The following is a 27,989-nucleotide window of genomic DNA, read 5'->3' as shown; positions in this document are numbered from 1 at the left end:
TGTTTTTGTGTCTCATTTAATGGAAGATCCAAATTTAAACATCGTCTGAAAGCATTCTTATATTTGAACAATACATAAAGGAAATAAAGTTTTGCATAGAACAGCAGTAGAAAGAGAAATGGAGGTAGAGAGAGTCAGAGAGACAGACTTGCATACTAAGTATTGGTGTTGGACGGGCAGTGGGTTCATGCTGAAGGTCACACTTCTCCGCATGTTTCCTCTGAGAGTCACAGCACATCTGTCCTCTCTGTCTTATATGGAAATCATCTGTCATGCCATACTTTGATTGGTCCCTGAGGGCCACATGACAGGAAGCACAAACTGGCCCCAGGTGCATTATAGGTAATGCTATAGTCTTTTGCGTTCACGTGATCCGGTCACCAGCGGTTACTCTTGGCAGCCAAGTCCTCGTCCATGATTCGTGGAAGACGTCCGCTTGCTCCTCCTTCCAGGTATCCAGACTTCACCGTGGGCGCTTCTGGAAATGTCCTCTTTTTACTCAAATCTGATGAAGGGAAAATGCAGTACAGAAGTTTCACATGAAAATGCTTCAAATGTTTAGATTTATCCACCATATGTCGACATGCTGATTTCTTAGTGAAATCAGCCAACAGAATGTTTCCCTTAACGAGTTCTACATGAGATTGGTTAATTAAAGTGACCCGTGATGGCGAGAATCATCTTCCGCCGCGCTCCAAATGTGTTCACGCCCACTTCCTTCAAATCCTCGTCTGAGAGCGTCAGGAACGTCTGGTAATCGATCTAACAGATGAGAGAACAACATTTATTTGTGTGTGTGTGTGTGTGTGTGTGTGTGTGTGTGTGTGTGTGTGTGTGTGTGTGTGTGTGTGTGTGTGTGTGTGTGTGTGTGTGTGTGTGTGTGTGTGTGTGTGTGCGTGTTTGTTAATAGGTAATTAAAAAATGTTCATGTTTTTGAAAATCTCTAATGCTCACAAAGGCTGAATTTATTTGATCGAAAATATAGTAAATATGAAGCAGCACAACTGTTTTCAACATTTATAAAAATAAGAAATGTTTCTTGAGCAGCAAATCAGCATATTACAATGATTTCTGAAGGATCATGTGACACTGAAGACTGGATCAATGATGCTGAAAATTCAGCTTTGATCACAGGAATAAATTACATTTCAGAATATATTCAAATAACAAAAACATATTATTATTAAATATTATTATTTTATTATTATATTTATATTATATTTTATTTATTATTATATTATTGTAAACTTTAATATTTCACAATATTATTGTTTTTACTGTATTTTTGAGCAAATACATGCAGTGTTGGTGAGCATAAGAAAAATATATATATATTCCACACATACAAATATCAGCCAGTTTTCTGACCCCACTGGCTGGTCTTTGATTTGATATTGAACATTTTGCATCAGCAGATAATATTCTTGTTTTCATCAATTCATCAGAAAACGAGACTTTGCATCTGAAGTCAATGTATATTGGTTTAAGAATGTTATTTTATTGAAATCCAAGACAAAGATACTGTGTAGGAAAATCATTTTTTCCAGTGCAAATACTGATTGTTTGTTTGACAAACCAAAAACAAAGCAGAATCTACTGTACAGTTCTGCTCATGGAAATCTTTTTTAAAGATCTGATGCAAATAGCCTGGCCAACTTTAGCAAATCCAGTCTCTAGATCCACCTCAAACCTCATTCTTCAAGGTTAGATCAAGTCAGATCTTGCCAAGCTTGTGTGCAACATGCACCAGACAATAACGGTGTGTGGGCGGTCTGTGGGTGTGCCGTCTGGGACGTGTGTGTGTGTGGGTTGTGCGTTTACCTCCTGTTGTTGGAAAATATCAATGTATTTCTCCAGACCCAGCTGTGCCAGTAACTCTATAAGATCATCTGCGTGGGCGGGACTGGGAGAGCTGCCAATCAAATGTCTGGACACTGTAGCCCCGCCCTCAGAGCTGGTCAGGTAGGCCTCCGCTGCAGGTCAAAGGTCAGAAATGAAAAGCTCATAAAGCTGGTGTGATATTTAAATTTCCCAGTAGGTCCTTTATCTCGATCACCTCTACAAGCGTAAATGATGGTTTCACCTTGAAATAAAGCTGCTGGCAGAATTGAATTTTGTAATGAGCAGCTAAACTAATTTAATAGTTACTATTAATTAAACATGATGCCGTTATGACTGTCACTCCCTCTGTAATTAGGGAGCAGAACGATGAGTTTAGCAGCACACGTACATGTTCGGGCTGATGACAAACTATAGGCAAGAAAGGATGATGAAGGTGGTGATGAAGATGCAGATCCACGTCTTTCTCTCCAGTTCCCCGAGTCGCTGCCGTTCCAACAGCGTTCCTTTCCACTCTGTGAACTCCACACCTACAACCACACAGACAAATGATGATGCTGAAGTAACGACGCTTTGATCACAGGAATAAATTACATTTTACAATACATTTACATAGAAAATAGTTATTTTAAATTGCAAAAATATTTCACAATATCTCTGTTTTTGCTGTATTTTTGATTAAATAAATGCAGCCTCAGTGAGCAGAAAAGACTTCTGTCAAAAAAATATATATATTTTTGGAGTTTGAAAGCTGCTTTCATTAAATAAAAAAGAAAATAATTTTTTGACAGGTTTTAAATTATATGAGCAGTTGATGGCAAGTTTCGTTTTTGATTGAACTACCCTTTAAAAAAGGACGAAGCACCAAATAGACAAACAGATTTCAATAACTTTTCAATTTGAATCCTTTAAGGGGTTTCACTTATTCTCAGAAATAATGTGATTCAAACAGCAGTAACAATCAAAAACAGATTCAATCAGTGCTGCAGTGCAGAGCTAAAGCGCTTCCATTGAGATCTTTAATTGAGAGCGTCTCATTATCTCAGCAGAGAGGAAATGAGGGTGGAAGTGAAGGGAACAGTGATGTGCTGCTCACTTCTGTGATTGGAGTTTAGAGTCTTTTCTCCATGATTACACTGTTCTGAATGACAGACGCGTATGTGTGTGTGTGTGTGTGTGTGTGTGTGTGTGTGTGTGTGTGTGTCTGTGTGTCTGTGTGTCTGTGTGTGTGTATACAGTACCACTGTACTCAGAAAGGAATCTTTTTATAAACTCACACACAAGGTTCCTCACACAGGTGGGTAATTTTGTGGTCTCTTGTTCAGAACACACACACACACAGTCCATGTTGATACACCTAGCATTATGAGGACATTCCATAGGTGTTATGGTTTTAATACTGAGCTCATTTCTAGCCCCTAACTCACAGAAAACTTACTACATTTAAAAAAATATATATATAAAAAAAAAAAACTTGTTTATGAGCAATTTGACACACTACAATATAAGGACTTCGATTCCTCATAATGTAGGTCAAACCAGTACACACATAGCTTTAGTTAAAAACAGAACACTTTTGATACGTGTCATTTACACGACAACAGCGTTTTTGGGAACTGAAAACAAACTTTTGAAAACAAATTTGCATCAAAGTGCAAGTTTTCGAAAATTATACAGTGTATAATACTCTATGTAAACAACAAAAACGCGAATTTGTGAAAATGGTGATATCATGCACATACCTATTACGTGTTCAGTCTATAGGAGTGTGTGTTTCTTTACAAAGTGACATCACCAACTACTGGCCGGATATGAATACAACAGTGTTTTAATCGTTTCGTGAAAGGGGATCGTTTTTACAACGTTGTCCTCTGTACACGAAAAACAGAAAGATTCTGTTTTTAGTAAGATTCCTGTTCTAAAGTTTGGGTTTGGTAAGCTTTTTTAAAAGAAGTCTCTTATGCTCACTAATATGGAAGCATGGGTAGCAATGTTCAATTTGAAATGTAATATGCAAAATGATAATGCAATATGTAAAATGGCAATGCATTTCTGTATTTACATTTACATTTTCCATTACATTTGTGCAACGTTTGTGCAATGCAAAATGAAAATGATAATTCAATTATATAAATTACATTTGTCATTTCATACACTAGTTTTAATATGTAAATTGAATACACACACTTATGCTGCATTTATTTGATGAAATAGTAATAGTATTCTGAAATATTATTACAATTCAAAATAATTTCTATTTGAATACATTTTAAAGTGTAATTTATTCCTGTGATCAAAGCTGAATTTTCAGCATCATTACTCCAGTCTTCAGTGTCACATGATCCTTCAGAAATAGTTATAATATGCTGATTTGTTGCTCAAGAAAAAAATATTATTATAATTATCAATTTTGGAAACAGTTGAGCTGCTAAACAATTTTGTGGAAACCATTAAATATTTTATTTTTCAGGATTCTTTAGTGAATAAAGTTCAAAAGAACACCATTTATTTGAAACAAATACATTATAAACGTTTTTACTGTCACTTTTGACCAACTTAATGAGTCTTTGCTGAATAAAACTTTTAATTTCTTTCAAAAATGTAATTTCTTGGTGTGCATGGTATAATCTCTGTCAAAATAACTTTTACATTTCATGAAGAAAATGTGAGCGGTGTTTGCTGGTGCAAAACTCACTATTTGGCACACATGATGAACTCTGATACTCAGTGTTAAAGGTTTTGAAAATCCAAATAGCTTTGTATAAAAATAAAAGTCTACTGTGCGTCCTCATTTAGAAACCTAGATGTGTGTGTGCACCTGCTGCTGGTTGTTGTAGGGTCTGTAGCAGCGGCGGCTCACGGCTCTCAGCTCGCGCACAGCGTCGGTGGGCATCGATTTAGAGAAGCCCAAGCCAGCCCAGGTGTCTGTGGGGGTCCGGACCTCAGTGACCACGGGTGTCTGCTGCATAGCTGTAACACACACACACACACACTAAATCACAGGCATTATTAGACACACACACAAAATGCCTGAACGCCTGGAAACATTATACACTCAGAACCGGGTCCAGATTTACACTGGCAAACAGCAGCAGCTCTAATTAAAGTGTGTGTGCAGTGTCGCTTTTAGCTGCATTGTGTGTGTGTGTAAGTCCCCCTGAATTATTAAACACCTGCCACCTAATTAAACAACTTAATCAAGATCAATCATGCAGAAGAATGTGCTGCTATACCTTTACATCTCTCTCTCTCGCTCTCTCTCTCTCTCTCTCTCTGTGTGTGTGTGAATGAAATAGTTTAAACAGGAGCTTATTTAAAAAGTAACTGTATGTGTTTCAGAGGTGCACAGGGTGTGAGATTAAAGATTTAAAAACACATGCACATTCTTGAAATTAGTTGGATAATCTTTTGACGTGTTGTGTGGCGATTCCTGAAGCAAGAATCTAATTTAAGATCAGTTAAAGCTGCTGTAGGTAACTTTTGTAAAAAATATTTTTTACATATTTGTTAAAACTGTCATTATGTCCTGACAGTAGAATATGAGACAGATAATCTGTGTAAAAATCAAGCTCCTCTGGCTTCTCCCAGTGGTCCTATTGCCATTTGCAGAAATACACGCTCCCGGTCAGAAACAACCAATCAGAGCCGAGAGGAATGTCTTAGCAGTGTCAGTCACGCTCGTGTACGCGCTGATCACACCCCTCTCTTGCACAGCGCGAGCGCCGGAGCGCGAGCCGTCGTTCAAACTCAAGATTGCCGGCGTGCTGCAGCTGTGCTTATGACGGAGAAACAACCTAAACTGCCAATTCTCGAGTGACACCTGCTCATAAAACAAAGAGGTAAAAGGAAAAAGACTGATGACGATAAACAAGCGAAAAAGAAAGAATTACACAGAGCCCATTGACTCGGTGTCAAAACTCTAGCCGCATAACATGTAGATAAAATGTCACGCACTCTGCTAAGCAACAATTGAAACCTGCTAATTCACTGGCTTGTCATGTTGCTGAAATAACGAACTAGCACACCTTATCTGGCATTATATATCGCTAGAATAATTACTTACATACTGTAACGTTAGTTACCGTTATATTAACATTATCTTACTATTTATAACTATTTATAACTTATAGAAAGAGTGCAACGTTATAAAGTTACATGTAGGTTATTGCAAAATACATAATGATTTGAGGACCAAGTTTGTAGTCAAAGTATGGGCAGGCCATAGTCAATGTAAAGCATATTATTGACGTTTAGTCCCTATTAGTGAATGTGCCATATAACTTTTTATCCACCGTCATCGGTGGCCCTGTTTACTAGCCTGCGCGTTCACGACAGGCTCCGCTGTGGAGGACGAGCTGTGGAGGGAGGGCTGTAGCGCAGCAGAGAGCAAGGGGGTGGGACCTGTAAGTTGTGCTTGTTCAAATTTTCAGGCTAAGTCAACGTTTTTTTCAAAACTCCCTACTGCAGCTTTAACTAACCAAACATTTATAGTCTCTGTCTAACAAGTCCTAATTACTCTGCTTCTCAAATAATTTAGATTTGTTTTCTTTTTTTACTTTATACATCAAACCCAATCACTTCAGACAGAAATATGGATAAATACTTAAGTGTGTTTAGTGTGCTTGTGGGTAGATTACATAACATATGTTCATGGGTTTTTATTTTTAATCACTAAATCAAATGAACGTTTTAACTTTAAACTGTATAGCTTAAATGCAATGTAAGTGTCTTTGGATAAAATCATCTGCCAAATGCAAAAATGTTATCAAGATTTTAGGATAAAATGTTATGTAAAATGTTTATGAATCCAAATCACATTTTTGCCTATACTACACTGTAAAAAAAAATTTTTCTAAGCTGTAAGGATTATTGGAGTATGTTTTATGCTACAAGAAAATACTCTTTCAGTCGTTCTACTTCAAAATTTTACATTTTATTCAATGCATTATTTCTCGTTTCTATACAATTGTTCGCAAATTCATGACTAGCAATTTCTGAGTGGAAATTGTTTCAAAGTTGTTCATTTTAAATTGTACTAGAAATTGAAGTACAAATATTCCTCATCTGTAAATTAACATGAGCTCATGAAAGAGGTGCAGAACTAATTAATTTAATCTAACACGTCACACCTCATGTCAACTAGCCAGAATAATTTTATGTCAGCTTGCTCCGTGTGTGTGTGTGTGTGAGAGAGAGTGTGTGTTCATCTGTCTGCATATTCTGTGTGTGTGGAGTGGCTGCAGTCCATTATAAATCTGGCAGCGTGTTACTCTGAAATGGGTCCCCTCTATCACCCTCTCTGGCACTGCGTAACGCTTAAATGGCTCCCCTATATCACCTCTCTGGCACACTCAAGCTCTTTAATCCATTTTGAGGTTTATACAGCATGATGAATGCCAAATATATGGAGCCTGTGGCGGCCCGTCACACACAGACACAAGTCCCCCCAGTCACGGCCCAGAATAACAATCTGAATTGGGCACAACTTAAATCATTTGGCTTTTAATCGTCACATTTGATCACACAAAGATTATACTTTGATGTGAGACGCCGTGGATAATATGCAGAAAATGAACACGTCGATCTAAACTTCATTGGTAAGAACTAAATATGAGAGGGTATGAACATTATCTAAAACATAAATATTCATCACAAAAACCTCAGAAACAACAGTCTCACTGTCATTAATCAGCCCCGTTTTTTTGTATTGTGACATTATTTTATGTTAATTTAACATTCCTAAAATAGGCTTACATTTTTATTAGTTTTATTATTTGATACGTTTTTTATTATTATGGGGTGAATAATGACTAAGATATGTTCATACAGTACTTATTGAATGGCTCTTAATTTGAAAATAATAGTAAAACTGAAACAACAAAAAATATTACTAGTAGTGATGATAATATGATATAATATAATATAATAACATATTTTAGATCTAATGTTTCGAGTCCTGAATAAAAACAAACAAACCTTGAGTTGCCAGATGCTTTTTTCTCTCGTATTCATGGTCCTGTTAAACAAACAGTGAACAAAGATTGTTTAAATAAACCGGTAAGACAAATGCTTTTAGTTGTGAACTATAATTGCTAAATCTGACAAAACCTTCCTTTTTGATTAATAGCTACAGTTTTATTTCATTCTAAAAATGTGAGAGTGATGTACCTCAGTATGAGGATCGGCGGAGGGGAATATCCTCAGACTACAGCGTCTGTCTCTGTTCAAATAAACACCATCCACCTCCACCCTCACTGACCTGAAACACACACACAGATTTATTCAGGGATATATTCTAGAGCGTAATCCAGAGCATGTTCTGCCAGTCTGGACGGAGGGTTTTACCTCTCAGACGTGAGTGGCTGGTTTGGCTCCCTGAAGGCCTCTGATTGGCTGCCTCTCCTTGATGAGACAGTTGTCTTGGCAACGACCTCTCTAACCTCTGTCACCTCCGCATGTGGCGAGACGCAGGACTCCGTCTCTGCTTGTGTCTGCGGATCGTCGTTCTCTGGAATCTGATACAATGACATTAATACAAGATTTTGGTTTTGTTTACTTATAAACACGTTTACTGCCAATTAAATCTCATTTACTTTAGCATTATATTAATAAACATACATTTTAATTGAAGAAGTATAAGTTGCGTGAATCATGCAGTCAGTTGATCAATCAATATGATTAGTTATATGCATGAAACACCTGGATGACCTGCAACTTTTGACAAATATTGTGAAATATACAACTAGATGTATAAATACTTTACAATTTCAAATAATCTTTTTGTAAATGTAATATATATTATTTTATATTTGTGTATAGATGTATATTATATAACTTAAATGCGAATTATTATATTATTTTTTAAAAAAAAGTTAAATTATCATTTAATGTAATGATGAAAAAAACAAATCTTAAAATAGGTTTCATTTTCTATGGGCAAATTATATATTAGATACATTTTTTATTATTATTATGGGGTGAAATATGACCAAAACATGTTCTAGACAGATGCTGTGATATATATACAGTATGTAGTAGACTAGTAAGTCCATTCTAAACATAATCAGGATTCTGATCCTTGTAACCTTCTCTAATTTAGACTCCACTCCTTTGAGTCCTATCCGTCCATCCTCTGATGTAACAGCCAATCCGGGTGGTGGTGTGGGGCGGGGCTTCCCAGGGGGAGAGCCATTCACAGCATCTGGAGAGGGCACAGCGCATGAAGAATGACAGGTACAAAAACAGTTTATTTAGCACAGCAAACAAGCATTAATGAAATTAAAGAGGATGAAAGCACTCATGAACCACTGACACACACACACACCTGTCTCAGTGAGGCACAGTTGTTGCATTAACACCTTGAGCCAGTAGCCTGTGATTCCATTATTGGCCACCAGAGGGTCCACAGGGGTCTTGGTCCCCGAGACCTCACTGGAGTCCAGCCCGAGCAGCAGACGTCTGGCCTCATAGAGGTTCATGATGTTCCTCTCCAAACCTTTCACAACCACTGACTGGACAGACACTTTAAACAGTTATACATGCATACATGAGCAGAAAAAGAAAACCAGAGGAAATGTGGTTGAAACAATGTTAGTTGTTTTTAAAACAATATTTAATGCTAATTGTTGTAAAAAAAAAAAAAAAAAAAGGTTAACATAATACTTAAAAATAAAAAAAAGTCTATAATATATTAATATTAGTTTTTTTATATTATATAATATTAATAAAATGCTATAATATTTGTATATAGTTTTCAGTATTTGTATATGATTTAAAGTATATAAATGTCACACTGCAAAAACTCTTACTGTCCTAAAAATAAACTTAATTTCCCCATGAGCGAAACATATTTTTTTTTGATATATTACATACATTTTTATTTATTTGTTTGATTATGGGGTGAACTATTCCTAGACATTTTACCTCTTTGAACCTAAAAGTGAAATTATGATACTTTTTAAAATAATTAACGCTCCTAAAAATGTATGCCTGCTGTATCAAGACCATGAAGTATGTACTCGTAATTCTAGTCTGTAGTATATACATTTCATATTTAACTAACTGTATTTTTCTATGTACACTTCTGAAATGCACTTTCTGTAAAGCTGCTTTGAAACAATATGTATTGTGAAAAGCGCTATACAAATAAATTTGAATTGAATTGAATATTTGTATGCATAGGTTATTTTGACAGGTGCATTGTGGGCGCTGTGCTGTAGTACCTTCGCTGTCTGCTTGACCTTCGGTTTGACGCTGATAAAAACTCCCAGGTTCTGCATCATCTGAGCGAGTTTCCGTGGGTCAGAATCTCCCTCGTCCTTCAAATCAAACATCAGACAGACAGGCAGACAGTCCTGCATGAGAACAGACACAGTCAGACAAGAGCAGGACGGCCCAGACGAGACAAACACACTGACAGATTCTTATAAATATGTTATTGTTTAGTATTTCATGCGTGCCGTGTATGCTGACAATCCATTATGCGGCTAATCCTGTCAGAATCAGAATTAATTAATTGAAAATGAATGTAAACTATATAGAGACATTTAAAAAAAACTGATTAAAATGACGAAAAAATGCAAAATTACTTTTAATAATTAAAATAAAAATGAAACAGGAAAGTACTCAAATAAAAACAATTTTAAAATATTAATAAAACAATAATACTACATAAAATTTATTAAAATAACACTGCATCTCACTATTTATATTATTTTTGCACTTCTGTACTACTATATTCCTATTTGTATTTAGGTATTCATTTTTATACTTGAAATACTTTAACTGTACTTGAAGTAAATTCCTATGTACACTGTATACTAATATAGCAGACACACACAGGTTTGTACCATCAGCTGCTGTCGAGCGAGACACACTCCGTCAGCCGTGCCCTGGATGAGGAGCGAGGGTGTGTGTTGCGGAGCGCTGAGGTCGGGCAGGATGATCTGTGTGTGTGTCTGATGCATCACGGTGAGGAAGTTCGCTCCGTTTTGACCCAACAGGAACAAGTGTTGCTGTGAGGTGACGTCCAGCTGTGTGCTCACCATCACTCCTGTCAAACCCGAGCCCAGCAGCAGCTCCATGAGGACACACGTCGCCTTCTGCAGAGGTCAAAGGTCAAGGAGTAATCACACCACCCTGAAACATGTTTGCTGAATGAAATCACATACTTGTTTCTTACTAATTTTGGGGTGCCGGTTACAAAAATAATACTTTCTCACAAAACATGATGTGTATTTTGTAGCATTTTTGACATCCATTTGTACAGTGAACTAGAACTCTTGCACTCTTGAACTCTTGCAGGTTGCAACTATCATTTCGATTCTCAGCCGATTTCCACATATATGACATTATTTTATGCCTAATCCTTATTTCAAGTTTAGAATTAGCATGGCCAATAACATGACATGACCAGATGTTTTCTGCTACATCTGTGGGTGTTGGACAGTTAATATTGTGTTCTTTGCGAAAGAACACAAAATTTCTCGGTTGAACCCAAAAGTTTTGCGAGCAAACGTTGACATATAATTTTTCCTTCCATCTTGTATTTTTTTCTTTCACCGTGTCCCTCTAGGGGCTCCATACATATACATACAGGTCCTTCTAAAAAAATTAGCATATTGTGATAAAGTTCATTATTTTCCATAATGTAGTGATAAAAATTAAACTTTCATATATTTGAGATTCATTGCACACCAACTGAAATATTTCAGGTCTTTTATTGTTTTAATACTGATGATTTTGGCATACAGCTCATGAAAACCCAAAATTCCTGTCTCAAAAAATTAGCATATTTCATCCGACCAATAAAAGAAGTGTTTTTAATACAAAAAAAAAGTCAACCTTCAAATAATTATGTTCAGTTATGCACTCAATAGTCAATACTTGGTCGGGAATCCTTTTGCAGAAATGACTGCTTCAATGCGGCGTGGCATGGAGGCAATCAGCCTGTGGCACTGCTGAGGTGTTATGGAGGCCCAGGATGCTTCGATAGCGGCCTTAAGCTCATCCAGAGTGTTGGGTCTTGCGTCTCTCAACTTTCTCTTCACAATATCCCACAGATTCTCTATGGGGTTCAGGTCAGGAGAGTTGGCAGACCAATTGAGCACAGTAATACCATGGTCAGTAAACCATTTACTAGTGGTTTTGGCACTGTGAGCAGGTGCCAGGCCGTGCTGAAAAATGAAAGCTTCATCTCCATAAAGCTTTTCAGACCATCACTGACTGTGGGTACTTGACACTGGACTTCAGGCATTTTGGCATTTCCTTCTCCCCAGTCTTCCTCCAGACTCTGGCACCTTGATTTCCGAATGACATGCAAAACTGAGCAACAGTCCAGTGCTGCTTCTCTGTAGCCCAGGTCAGGCGCTTCTGCCGCTGTTTCTGGTTCAAAAGTGGCTTGACCTGGGGAATGCGGCACCTGTAGCCCATTTCCTGCACACGCCTGTGCACGGTGGCTCTGGATGTTTCGACTCCAGACTAGGGCTGCACGATTTGGGCCAAAATGATAATCACGATTATTTTTATCAATATTGAGATCACGATTAATTATCACGATTATTTGTTGATTTTAACCAAAACAAATGTTATTGTCACATAGGCTAATTATAACTGCTTTCACATTATGCTACATTCCTGCTAATGTACAACTATGTGCATCAAAATAAAACAGGTCCTCTTATTCACCAAAATTCAGTGCATCTCTTTAAAGAATAAATAAAAACAAATAAAACAATAAAGAAAATGTAGCAAAACTTCAACAGGGCACTATTTTACATTGTGTAAATATAAAATAAAAATATAAACTTGCATTGTACCTGCATAATGGATGTGAATAAAACGCACAAAATATACAATCAATAAAAAACAAATATTCCATAACAGAATGTAACCAAATGAGAACATTTCAAGGCAGAACTAAGCACTTAGCACTATGGAAGTTCGATTAATGGATGAAATTCAGAGTCATTGTTATTTGACGCTTAAGAAATGTAAAATGTTGTGGTACAGTGTCAGTGATTAGTCTTACTGCATAAATTGAATCTTATTTAATCCTCCAAAGTGTATGTGCTTGAATTATTTCTACTTATTAAACAATAGTTCAAAACAAGAGTTTGTAGTACTGATTATTGGAGTCCATTAATCGAACTTTCATGCCATATTAATATGTAGTATGTATGTACCAATTTACTAATGCTCACACTCGGTCTCTCACGCGCACCGTCACTCGGTCTCTCTCGCGCGCAGACACAATCGGTCTCTCTCGCGCGCTGTCGCTCGTACGCAGACACACTCGGTATCTTTCGCGCACTTTCGAGCGCGCTCTTGGACACTCGGTCTCTCGTGCACTGTCGCTCGCGCGCAGACGGTCTCTCTCGCGCACTCGGGCTCATGGAGGCACGTGATCAGACAGTGGTTTACGGAGCGCTAGATTGGCTTTACAAAAAAAAAAAAAAACTTTGATACGGAGTGTTCTGTGAATGTAATGACGCATTTTAAATATCGCTCGGTCACGCGAATTTGATCGTGGGAAGCCAAAATCGCGATCGTGATTAAAATTCGATTAATCGTGCAGCCCTACTCCAGACTCAGTCCACTGCTTCCGCAGGTCCCCCAAGGTCTGGATTCGGTCCTTCTCCACAATCTTCCTCAGGGTCCGGTCACCTCTTCTCGTTGTGCAGCGTTTTTTTGCCACACTTTTTCCTTCCCACAGACTTCCCACTGAGGTGCCTTGATACAGCACTCTGGGAACAGCCTATTTGTTCAGAAATTTCTTTCTGTCTTATCCTCTTGCTTGAGGGTGTCAATGATGGCCTTCTGGACAGCAGTCAGGTCGGCAGTCTTACCCATGATTGCGGTTTTGAGTAATGAAACAGGCTGGGAGTTTTTAAAAGCCTCAGGAATCTTTTGCAGGTGTTTAGAGTTAATTAGTTGATTCAGATGATTAGGTTAATAGCTCGTTAAGAGACCCTTTTCATGATATGCTAATTTTTTGAGACAGGAATTTTGGGTTTTCATGAGCTGTATGCCAAAATCATCAGTATTAAAACAATAAAAGACCTGAAATATTTCAGTTGGTGTGCAATGAATCTAAAATATATGAAAGTTTAATTTTTATCATTACATTATGGAAAATAATGAACTTTATCACAATATGCTAATTTTTTGAGAAGGACCTGTATATCATTTGAAAAATTGTGAAAGAAAAAAAAAGTACATTAGAGAAAGTTTTTACTGGTATTTTTTAACTTGGTAATATCAAGCCTTTTTGCAAATCAGCAGAATATTTTAAGATGCAGGGTTGTGTAATGATGTCATATCTGATCACATGATCACACGCGTCACCTTCAGGGCATCAGTGTTTCCCTGCACTCCTCTCACGCTGCAGGAGCTGCAGTAAAGTTTGGGCTGCGATCTGAAGCTCACGCTCACTCCAAACGCCTGAGCCACGTGCTGGATCACCGGAGACCCCGTGTCTGCCACAACACCCCCCACAAGGGTCACGGGGAGGTCAAAGGTCAGCACCAGGGGCTGCAGATCCTGCAGGTCACAAACTTAGGCAAATCACACCAGATTCACATGCACACACATTTATCACCAATGACAGCCTCATTAATTCCTATTATTCTTCATGGTGATTCTCACTAGATTTTCACCACTGTAGTACAATATTTTTAAATCAGTGTAAAATTGAAAGGTAAAATAACAAATATTACAATGATAAAACATAAAAATCTAAATTATATTTTGTAATATATAAATTATATTAATATTATAATCAGGGTTATTATTGTTAACTAAAAGTTACTTGAAATAAAATAATGAACTGAAATAAAATACAATTTCGGCTAGTCACCAAAGCAACATTTCTCATTTACGTTTAATATATGAAAATATGAAATACTAAAATAACTAAATAAACTAAAACTAGAAAATTATTAAAATGAACACATATTTAATTTAAAAAAAAACTAATAAAAATGAAAAAAAAAAAAAAAACATTTGTAAGCTTGTACTAAAATTAAAATGAAAAAAAAATAAAAAAAAAATTAAATATAAAAACGAACAAAACTATAAATATTTTATACAAAAATAAGATTATAATGATTATAATTTAATATTTTAATATATTTTAATATACATTATATGGTTTATATTGTAATTATTATATTAATTAAATATAAAAATGTGTTATATTATCATAAAAACAATGTTACAAAGCAAGTAACTTTTCTTTAAGCTATATTTTATTTTAAATAAGGGCAGAAATATGAGACATAAAAACACATATTTGAATATAAATATATGAATACTGAATATAAAGTCACATATAATGAATGTTTATTATAATGATGCCTCACTGACCCGGATGCGTCTCCGCGCAGACTCCACCCCCTGAACCGGCCCGGCGATGGACACCTGCACGTATGAGAAAAATGAAGTATGTTTCAAACAATACGCTTCTACAATGATGAGAAGAAATGCTGTGGGTTCATATCGGAGTACCTGGTTGCTCTTTTCTCCCGTGCCGTTGTTCCGGTTGGAATCGGGGAAGTGAATGTGACAGGAAGTGTCCTCCATGACCTTCTTAATGTTCCCGCCCCCTTTCCCGATCACATGAGAGTGCTCCGTGTGTGTGACGTCCATCTTCAGCGTGACTTTATTCACCTGTGCACAGGTGTGTTGGTGTGAGATCTCCACAGGACAGATAAACACACTCCTTAAAGGGATAGCTCACCCAGAAATGAAAATTAGCCCATAATTTACTCACCCTCATCCTAGGTGTGTATATTACATTCTTCCTTCAGATGAATACAATCGGAATTATATAAAAAAATGTCCTGGCTCTTACAAGCTAAATAATGGGAGTGAATAGGCACTATTTTTTAAGTCCATACAAGTGCATCATATCCATCATAAAAGTGTCCCAAACGGAGGGATTAATAAAGGCCTTCTAAAGCGAAGCAATGCATTGGTGTAAGAAAAATATCCATATTTAAAACTTTATTGACTAAAATAACTAGCTCTCGGGAGACGGCCTACGCAAGTCGACTTACGCCAAAAGAGTAACACTTGGCGATGTATGACGGATGTAGGAGTAGCGTGAGTTTAGACGCCTCTCGCGGTTCAAACAAACAGAAAACTTAAGCTCTTCCAACATTTCTCTTTAAAAATTGTCGTTTTAGACTTCTAACTCGTGTTTTGTTTTGCTCTATCCTCTGCGCATTCGTCATTACGTTGTGCGTCAGGTCAAGTGTTACTCTTCCACTGTAAATCTGCTGGAAGCTAGTTATTTTAGTCGCTAAAGTTTTAAATATGGATATTTTTCTTACGTTAACGCATTGCTTCGCTTCAGAAGGCCTTCATTAACCCCTCGGAGCCGTTTGGGACACTTTTATGATGGATGGATGCAATTTAATGGACTTCAAAAAATAGTGCCCATTCACTGCCATTATAAAGCTTGTAAGAGCCAGGACATTTTTTAATATAACTCAGATTGTATTCATCTGAAGGAAGAATGTCATATACACCTAGGATGGTTTGAGAGTGAGTAAATCATTGGGTATTTTTGGGTGAACTATCCCTTTAAGAGAAATGAAAGGAGGTCAAATCTCACCTTAGTCTCAAGAAGCTCCAGAATCATCCGTTTGGCCTCCAGAACGTTTGCTCTTTTCCCCTCCACTTTAACATGAGGATCTAGAGAGAAACACAAATCATCACAATGAATTTTCAAGCACAATGCTTCTGCGCTAAACTAACTATTCAGTGGGGGAAATGTGGATGGAGATGCATTGGGTTTTGATTAGATAATAAAAAGTGGCTTTGATTTATGTCAGCACTAAAGAAAAATCATTTAACTATAAAAAAATTATCAGCCTTATTTGAGTGCATGCTTTTTTTATGTGCATTTTTAGAATTTATGCACATCTTGGCGTTTCCAGCCAGCGTTTTTTATACAATATCCCAAAATGCGCATAAAAATAAGTGGATGGAAACAGCTATTTACTCCCCACATGTCTTTCTAAACTCGTACGTCTCTATCTCTTAAATCTCATCTGCACATTCAAACATAATGTATGAAGATGCATTGCACCAGGACAGATGTCAGTGACGGCAAATGCAATTGCATGTAACCAAACACTTGACAATGGCATATAATGCAAGAGTCATACTGACTAGTTTTATGACACACTAGAACAAAAATGAAGATTTCCTTTGAAACTTTCACTCAGAAACGAGTCAATTTCACAAATAATTAAAGAAACGGTAAGACACACATTGAATTAAACATGACATTTTAGAAGTAGAAAAACTGAAATTGAAAAGTATTTTCTTGTAAAACAATAATCATTGTTCCATTTACAACTTTGAGTGCACTTTTATGATTCTTTTATGGAGCATTTGAACTTTTTGGCCTTAAACAGCAGCTCGAACATTAAGCTAATGCCTCTTTTTTGTGTTTGAACTAACATGAGGGTCAATGATGACAGAAGTGTGACATCACTCACCTTTCTTTGATTTCGCACCGATCTTCAGCTTGGACGGCCATTTCACCTGCGTGTGTGTTTCTCTCATCACCTGAAACAATGAGTGTGTAAGGAAGGGAAACTCACCGTTCAAAAGACATTCAATTTGCATCTTCAGATCCTCCATTCATCAGGAACAATGGCTCATTAGCATCTCAAAGCTCCTCGTTTTGCCTTCATAACACCTTAATCTGTTCAGTGTGTTTGGAACTAAATCACTTGAGCTGGTTTGACAGGATTTCTAGATGGTCGTGTGATTCACAGTCACGCCAAAGAGCCTAATTTATAGCGAGGTTCTTCACATAAACGCTTAAATATGAAAATGAGAATGTGGTCCACTGTGGCACTTATTAAAGGCTGATTAAAGTTAATATTAGATGTATTAATTGAACTCTTACCTTCTCGAAGAACTCCTCGCCTGACAATCCAGAACATTCTGCAGGAGCTAAAGACAAGGTGATATATCATATTTCATTAAAGATATTTAAAGTATATATTATAAAAAATGTAATAATGAACATAATTTAAATATTACATTTATTATATTGCATATTTTGCATGCTCTGCTCACACATTTTCTATATTGGCTATTTCTAGATATATGTAGACTATATAATACTTTATATGCTTTACCAATAATGTAAATGTTAGTGAAACAAACAAACAAATACATAAATAAATGTTACTGTGTGTGTTTTTGGATAGGTAAAATTTTGTCTCCATGTGATTCTCTAAAGACAATAAACATTTGAATTTTATTATAATTTTTTTTATATTACACTTTATGGTTAACCAATAAATACCATTAATAATTCATAAATAATAGTATATTAAATAACATAAAGAAATAAAATAAACATAAATAATATATAAATATATAAAAAGTAAATAAATACTGTGTGTGTTTTTGGGTTGTTCAAACTGTGTTCATGTGATAGTTCTCTAAATTCATATTGCATATTTTGCATTCTTAATACCATATTTTTCATATTGTGCTCTGTTTACACATTGCCTATTTCTAAACTATATGTAGATGGACTGATGGATGGATGTGGTTTGGATTGTTAAAACTGTCTGGGTGAGTTCTCTAAAGAAACTACACAACTCAAACAACATCTTAAGATTTAAAAAGAGTAAAGACAGTCTGTCTCTCTCTCTCTCTCTCTCTCTCTATGTGTGTGTGTGCAGGGGTGGTAAAGTTAAACACATTTGCCCCAGAGTGACATTTACAGGGTTAGGCAGAACATCCCTCCTTTCATTTGCCGCTCCTCATCACCACGGGTTACACAGCTCTGCAACCAAGAATGACTGAACAACCAGTGTGTGTGAGTGTGTGTGTGTGTGTGTGTGTGTGTGTGTGTGTGTGTGTGTGTGTGTGTGTGTGTGTGTGTGTGTGTGTGTGTGTGTGTGTGTGTGTGTGTGTGTGTGTGTGTGTGTGTGTGTGTGTGTGTGTGTTTTTTTACACAAAAAAGAAAAAGACCACAAAGTCACTTCTGAGAAATGGCGTCAAACAGCAAAGTTATGTTAGAGCAAACGACGCTGACGCAAAACTAATTCCCCTCCCTGTGAAAGGAGCAAACACACACCACTAAAAAACACACTGAGCAGCTATACAGCACACACACACACACACACACACACACAGAGGAAAGAGATTAAAGCAAGAACCAGTGTGAAAGTAGGGTGTGTAAGTGCAGCGTTTGTGCTCCAGTAATGAATGATTCCTCAAATCATGTGTGTTGTTGAGGAGATTATTGTGTGAGTGATCAGATGCACCATTTTCACCTGCTTGACCAGAACACACAGACATATCTAATCATATCTACAGACCAGAACACACAGACATATCTAATCACATCTACAGACCAGAACACACAGACATATCTAATCATATCTACAGACCAGAACACACAGACATATCTAATCATATCTACAGACCAGAACACACATATCTAATCATATCTACAGACCAAAACACACAGATATATCTAATCATATCTACAGACCAGAACACACAGACATATCTAATCATATCTACAGACCAAAACACACAGATATATCTAATCATATCTACAGACCAAAACACACAGATATATCTAATCATATCTACAGACCAGAACACACAGACATATCTAATCATATCTACAGACCAGAACACACAGACATATCTAATCATATCTACAGACCAGAACACACAGACTTATCTAATCATATCTACAGACCAGAACACACAGATATATCTAATCACATCTACAGACCAGAACACACAGACATATCTAATCATATCTACAGACCAGAACACACAGATATATCTAATCATATCTACAGACCAGAACACACAGACATATCTAATCATATCTACAGACCAGAACACACAGACATATCTAATCACATCTACAGACCAGAACACACAGACATATCTAATCATATCTACAGACCAGAACACACAGACATATCTAATCATATCTACAGACCAGAACACACATATCTAATCATATCTACAGACCAAAACACACAGATATATCTAATCATATCTACAGACCAGAACACACAGACATATCTAATCATATCTACAGACCAAAACACACAGATATATCTAATCATATCTACAGACCAAAACACACAGATATATCTAATCATATCTACAGACCAGAACACACAGACATATCTAATCATATCTACAGACCAGAACACACAGACATATCTAATCATATCTACAGACCAGAACACACAGACTTATCTAATCATATCTACAGACCAGAACACACAGATATATCTAATCACATCTACAGACCAGAACACACAGACATATCTAATCATATCTACAGACCAGAACACACATATCTAATCATATCTACAGACCAAAACACACAGATATATCTAATCATATCTACAGACCAGAACACACAGACATATCTAATCATATCTACAGACCAAAACACACAGATATATCTAATCATATCTACAGACCAAAACACACAGATATATCTAATCATATCTACAGACCAGAACACACAGACATATCTAATCACATCTACAGACCAGAACACACAGACATATCTAATCATATCTACAGACCAGAACACACAGACTTATCTAATCATATCTACAGACCAGAACACACAGATATATCTAATCACATCTACAGACCAGAACACACAGACATATCTAATCATATCTACAGACCAGAACACACAGACATATCTAATCATATCTACAGACCAGAACACACAGACTTATCTAATCATATCTACAGACCAGAACACACAGATATATCTAATCACATCTACAGACCAGAACACACAGACATATCTAATCATATCTACAGACCAGAACACACATATCTAATCATATCTACAGACCAAAACACACAGATATATCTAATCATATCTACAGACCAGAACACACAGACATATCTAATCATATCTACAGACCAAAACACACAGATATATCTAATCATATCTACAGACCAAAACACACAGATATATCTAATCATATCTACAGACCAGAACACACAGACATATCTAATCACATCTACAGACCAGAACACACAGACATATCTAATCATATCTACAGACCAGAACACACAGACATATCTAATAATATCTACAGACCAGAACACACAGACATATCTAATCATATCTACAGACCAGAACACACAGACATATCTAATCATATCTACAGACCAGAACACAGACATATCTAATCACATCTACAGACCAGAACACACAGACATATCTAATCATATCTACAGACCAGAACACACAGACATATCTAATCATATCTACAGACCAGAACACACAGATATATCTAATCATATCTACAGACCAGAACACACAGACATATCTAATCATATCTACAGACCAGAACACAGACATATCTAATCACATCTACAGACCAGAACACACAGACATATCTAATCATATCTACAGACCAGAACACACAGACATATCTAATCATATCTACAGACCAAAACACACAGATATATCTAATCATATCTACAGACCAGAACACACAGACATATCTAATCATATCTACAGACCAGAACACACAGACATATCTAATCACATCTACAGACCAGAACACACAGACATATCTAATCATATCTACAGACCAGAACACACAGACATATCTAATCATATCTACAGACCAGAACACACAGACATATCGAATCATATCTACAGACCAGAACACACATATCTAATCATATCTACAGACCAAAACACACAGATATATCTAATCATATCTACAGACCAGAACACACAGACATATCTAATCATATCTACAGACCAGAACACACAGACATATCTAATCACATCTACAGACCAGAACACACAGATATATCTAATCATATCTACAGACCAGAACACACAGATATATCTAATCATATCTACAGACCAGAACACACAGATATATCTAATCATATCTACAGACCAGAACACACAGACATATCTAATCATATCTACAGACCAAAACACACAGATATATCTAATCATATCTACAGACCAAAACACACAGATATATCTAATCATATCTACAGACCAGAACACACAGACATATCTAATCACATCTACAGACCAGAACACACAGACATATCTAATCATATCTACAGACCAGAACACACAGACATATCTAATCATATCTACAGACCAGAACACACAGACATATCTAATCATATCTACAGACCAGAACACACAGACATATCTAATCATATCTACAGACCAGAACACAGACATATCTAATCACATCTACAGACCAGAACACACAGACATATCTAATCATATCTACAGACCAGAACACACAGACATATCTAATCATATCTACAGACCAGAACACACAGATATATCTAATCATATCTACAGACCAGAACACACAGACATATCTAATCATATCTACAGACCAGAACACAGACATATCTAATCACATCTACAGACCAGAACACACAGACATATCTAATCATATCTACAGACCAGAACACACAGACATATCTAATCATATCTACAGACCAAAACACACAGATATATCTAATCATATCTACAGACCAGAACACACAGACATATCTAATCATATCTACAGACCAGAACACACAGACATATCTAATCACATCTACAGACCAGAACACACAGACATATCTAATCATATCTACAGACCAGAACACACAGACATATCTAATCATATCTACAGACCAGAACACACAGACATATCGAATCATATCTACAGACCAGAACACACATATCTAATCATATCTACAGACCAAAACACACAGATATATCTAATCATATCTACAGACCAGAACACACAGACATATCTAATCATATCTACAGACCAGAACACACAGACATATCTAATCACATCTACAGACCAGAACACACAGACATATCTAATCATATCTACAGACCAGAACACACAGATATATCTAATCATATCTACAGACCAGAACACACAGATATATCTAATCATATCTACAGACCAGAACACACAGACATATCTAATCATATCTACAGACCAAAACACACAGACATATCTAATCATATCTACAGACCAGAACACACAGATATATCTAATCATATCTACAGACCAGAACACACATATCTAATCATATCTCCAGACCAGAAGATCACAGAAAGAGACACTTCAGATGGAAATAAACTATTTAGCAACCATCTATTCCCTAATAACCTGGTTAATAAACATTTTGACATCTTCATTTTAGTTAAAAGTTTGGTTTCACTTTATTTTGATGGTCTCTTTAACACATTTTGTTGACTATAAGTAACATTGCACCTACATGTCTACTAACCCTCATTAGTGTTAGTAGAGTATTAGTAGACTGGTAGGGTTAGGGTTAGAATAAGTTGACATATACTTGCAAAGTTACTTGTAGTCAGCATAATGTCTGTTTGGGGGACCATAACAATAAAGAGTTAGCAAATATTAAGCAGACATTCTACTAATAATCTACTGAGAGTTAGTAGACATGTACCGTAAAACTTCAAATAATAGCCGAGTCCCAAATAGACGCCTGTCTCTTTTACACGCCTGGTGTGGCAGCAGGTTTGAGTAAATAAAGGCCGGTCTCAAATAGAGGCCGGGTCTGTTTTTTAGTTCCGGGTTGTATTTAATCCTCTAAAACCGTCAGATTGTCCGCTTTTTGGCGGTAGCCAAAGCTAATTTTTTGTCCCTCCAAAGCCTTTTTTGATCGATGAGTGATGTAGAATAGATGACTGTGGGTGCCGGCACACATGGGTGTGGAGGGTAATGAGGAGGCAGATGAGGTGGCAAAGAAAGCAGTGAAGGAGGAAAGAGTTCAACTTGATTTGCAGCATGGGTTACCAGATTACACGGAAATAATAAATAGGTCAGTAAAAGAAATGTGGCAAAGGTCATGGGATTGTGAAAGGAATGGGAGAGCGTATTACTCAGTACAAAAAATGGTAGAGAAAGACAGATGTAATTATAGATATCAGAGAAGAGATGCAGTAGTGTTATCTAGATTGAGGTTTGGGCATTGTGGGCTGAGGGGTGGGCTGGCTCTGATTGGTAAACATCCTGATGGACAGTGTGAATGTGGAGAAAAGGAAACAGTGGTGCATATATTAATGCAGTGCAGGAGGTACTCTCAGCAAAGGAAGAAATTGTTTAGGGAATTGGGAGCAACAGGAGAAACTGTTTTTAATTTATGCTCTTTATTGAATTTGGACAGTTGGGAAAAATTAAAAAAATTGATGGAGTATTTGCGAAATATTGGAGTATATAAAAAGATATAGATAAGCAGTATTAAAGTTGTATATAGCGATTAGAGAACAGAGGAGGGCAGCAATACGCCATAGCTGCGTCTAGCCTGCCGGAAATACAAGAAGAAGAAGAAGAAGAATAGATGACTGCTGCGCTTGACAGGGCGCGTTACGAGCAGAGAGAGAGAGAGAGCGCCCCGGCCGCGCGCGCGCACTCTCACGTCTTCAAACAACACGAGCACTGTCTTGCTCTCTCTCCCTCGCGCATATTAATCAAAATCAATTGACGCGATAGTAAAAGGTCGGAAGACCGCAGTTTCACGTGGAGCATTTGGAGATTTTTAGAGATTAGAGACGGGCCTATACAATCAATGAACAACATCTCAACACTAAATTATAAAGGCCTGTCTCATATAGACGCCTGTCTCAAATACAAGCCGGTGCAGTTCGACGATTTGGGAAAATAAAAGCCCGGGCTACTATTTGAAGTTTTACGGTAGTTGAAAAGTTGCCTATAGTCAACAGAATGTTCAAAAGTGTTACCAAAAGTTTTAGTCTTTTTTTTTATTTTTTTATTTTTATATATCTGGACAGTTTTTATTACTTTTTGGTTTCAGTTTTAGTTTTTTTTAGTACATGAAGTTAAACTAAATGAACAATACGAAAATAAATGTAGCCTTGGTAACAAGCTGAAATATTTTTGAAATATTTTATTTAGTCGCAAAAATGTGTTTTTATGGTTTTAGTTAAATATAATAACTCTGCCATCCAGACAAATACACTGTAGCAATCACCTACAAAACCAAACCCTAGTATCATAGCAGTGAGTTTTACAAAGACTCTCCACAACATTTGTATTAATAATTTTAAAATTTATGAGGAATTTGACATCTTACGTTGATTTTAAAATGAACCGTCTCTAAAAGAGAAGCTCTAAGTAATAACCCTGATTTTCGGAGGAGCATCTGCACCAGATTCCTGCTTTCTCCTGCATGTGACAAGCTCAATCTGTCACTCGCTCTCCATCTCTGAGGGGTTTGAATGTCGACTGGATTCATGTTGATGAATCGCAGGCTGTTAACTCGACTCAACTCCAGAATCTTCCTGGACAGCTCATGATAACAGACTATTAAACCTGTTCATCACAGCAGAGCCAGCACACACACACACACACACACACCACATCCATCTGAAGCCCATCTCACACACACACACACAAGCACATTTAGCTGTAAATCATAACAGGCTGGTTTCTAAACGGGTTTGCATAGAAAAATCGAACGGATTAATGAAGCGTCTGGAAAGAAAACTATGACAGATTATAGAGTCATCGATCAAACACACACACCGTACAGCATGAGCTCCAGCTTCTTCCGGTCGATCCGGAATCTCTCCTCCACACACTCCGGATCCGAAGGCTCCTGGTTCTGAGGTTCAGATCTTTCATCTTCCTCGTCCTCATCCTCCTCCTCCTTCTTCTGGTTCTGGTCCTGGTCCAGTTGTGGTCGGTCGCAGGGCTCTGGTTCAGGAGACTCCGGCACGGTGCTGCACTTCTCTGAGCCCGCCATAGCAAAAGTGTGTGTGTGTCCATCAGGGTGACCAAGGAAACGAGAAAAAGAGGGGCCCAGAGAAACCCCCACCACACACACACACACACACACACACACACACCTCAGAACAGAGCAATACTACATCACACCTCTCTAACAAAGCACATGAGTCAATCTCACTGCTCAGAAGTCTTTTTAAGTATCATTCCTGTTTCTCATACGCTTTAAAGTATAAAGGTTTATTACTGGAATTGATAGTTCAACTTTTGAAGAACTTTTAAAGTTCTTTGGATTATTAAAAGAAAAAAAATTTCTTTTCAGAACTGTTCGCTGAAAGGTTCTTTGGGGATCCAGAAGTGCTTCTTCTATTGCATCGCTTTAAGAGTGTAAAACAAAAACTCAAATGAGTCAGTATTATTATAGCCATAGCCACCATTACCAACACTGAACTGGACTGAGCAGAACAGTCACACTATTGTCTTCTGTAGAGCTTTCAAAAATGGTTAATTTTACAACATTAACACACTTTTTTCCTGTTTATTACTGTGAAGCTGCTTTGAGACTAACTGTATTGTATAAAGCGCTTTAGAAATAAATGTGACTTGACCATTTAATGGCATTGCTATGTAAGAGAAATCCAAATTTGTGTCTGTGGAACTGCTTTTTAAACACAGTTTTCTATTGGACTCCTATTATTATCAGTATTGAGACCCAATCAATGTTTTTAGGATTTACACAACTTTGAGGAATCTTTTTTTTTACAGTCAAAATACAATCAGCATTTCATCAGGATATTTTCTGATTCTTACATAATTTCTTACTTGGATTGTTTGTCAATTCTGACAGGAATCCTGTACACATTCCTTCAGGATGGTCTGTAGGAATGTGTTTATTGGTTCCCGTGAGCGGAGGCCTTGGTAAAGCCGCTGGAGAAGAGTGTTTCAGACTCCGGCATCAGGGGGAGGGGAAGCGTTTCGGGAACAATACCGGACACGACCCTCCGTTAACAACACGGTTACCTGGCAACACATTTGTTTACAGACAAGCAGGAAGATAAAGGATGAAAGTCATGCTCTTAAAAACACTGAATCATGGCAACGTGTGTTTTTCAGTTCAACACTTCTATAAATAATTTCAAACTATACAAGTTAAACGAAATTCAACTGAGCAACTTAACCCTGTAAAGACATGAAATAATACTCAGAAAAAAAATTGTTTTTTAAATGGAGCAGTTTAGACAAAATATAAGAGAGAAAAAAGTTTGCATGTGTTTTTTTTCTTCAATAAGATCTTTATAACTGAATACTTACATAAAATGCATATACATATCAGTCATCACTCTATATCTGCCAAAAATATGTCTTATTAAGATGATATTTAAATGGTTAGTTGTATGATCAAAGCTCTGTAGTTTTAAAACATAATGCAATGCAATACAATGATGATTGACCTTCCTCAGAAACCTGATGATCATATTTGATACTCGCATTTTAACATGATTTTCTAAAATATGATGTAAGGATTATCAAGTAAACCCAAGTTGCTTCAGTAAGTTTTTATCTAGAAATATTACAAACAATAAAAAAAACAGTTCTTTTATAAAAAATCAGTAAAGATTTCAGAGAACGTTTTTACTATTAGCTAAAAAGCTAAAAGGGCTTTTACTTGCTAAATTGGCTCCAGGAGGAGGGTTAGTTAAACCTTAGGCTTTAGAAATAATGCATCAAATATGACAGTATGCATTACAGGGTTAAGTTTTAAAGTTGACTTGTGGAAATTTTTACAGTGACTACGAGAGACCAGGATAAAAAGCATTCCCCTGCGGTCCTACAAACTTCTAATAGTTGCTTGACATCTATTTTCCTGTCTGTCCTTCAATATTCTGCTCAGTTCCACTCAATCTCTCTTCTGCTCAAGAATTCAGACCACATATTGCTGCATATCCTTCAAACTTTAACTTTTTAAAAACTTTTGATGGCTGTCAAGCCAACATTCGATATTTGTCTTGACAAACTCTTGTCCAGTTTTGGATTGATGTTCGTGTGTAATGTAATGCAAGTTTGACAGATTTAGTCGAATTTCAGTCAGGATGATGGAACAAGATTTGCATTTAACACAAAGCTTCAATAAAAACACTTTCAGGTGGCTACAAACGGTAACCGTGAATATTTACTCTCTAAGAGGGGGAACCAGGACAATTCTGGTCATTTTCTGCCAGGACATTATCTTTTAACTTTACAACCGTTTACTTCTGTTTACTTTAAAATATATGGACCGAATCATTCACAATAAGACATATGAATTAATAATAAAGTAAATAGAATTAAAAAGAAAGAAAA

General features: G+C 36.7%; 1 protein-coding gene across 1 annotated transcript; it reads right to left on the bottom strand.

The window, feature by feature from the left end:
- On the bottom strand, nt 1–25,816 carry bicc2 (bicaudal C homolog 2). Its single transcript, XM_056252610.1, has 19 exons — nt 25,443–25,816; nt 17,765–17,802; nt 17,349–17,418; nt 16,457–16,536; nt 15,346–15,507; nt 15,205–15,258; nt 14,185–14,379; nt 10,689–10,940; nt 10,062–10,193; nt 9,164–9,350; nt 8,925–9,040; nt 8,185–8,354; nt 8,008–8,098; nt 7,816–7,855; nt 4,658–4,809; nt 2,231–2,369; nt 1,822–1,973; nt 663–762; nt 1–505 (listed from the first exon to the last, which is right to left on the bottom strand). Exons 3-19 carry the CDS (start codon nt 17,413–17,415, stop codon nt 378–380), a joined length of 2,217 nt encoding a protein of 738 aa, XP_056108585.1. The 5' UTR covers nt 17,416–17,418; nt 17,765–17,802; nt 25,443–25,816; the 3' UTR covers nt 1–377.
- Between the last annotated feature and the right edge of the window lie 2,173 nt (nt 25,817–27,989).

Source organism: Rhinichthys klamathensis, unplaced genomic scaffold, assembly GCF_029890125.1.
Source record: "Rhinichthys klamathensis goyatoka isolate OS25496 unplaced genomic scaffold, OSU_Roscu_1.1 h1tg000097l_1, whole genome shotgun sequence".
In the NCBI taxonomy this organism is placed as follows: domain Eukaryota; kingdom Metazoa; phylum Chordata; class Actinopteri; order Cypriniformes; family Leuciscidae; genus Rhinichthys; species Rhinichthys klamathensis.
Note: the sequence above shows the minus strand (reverse complement) of the source record. Positions and strands in the feature narration are given on the sequence as shown.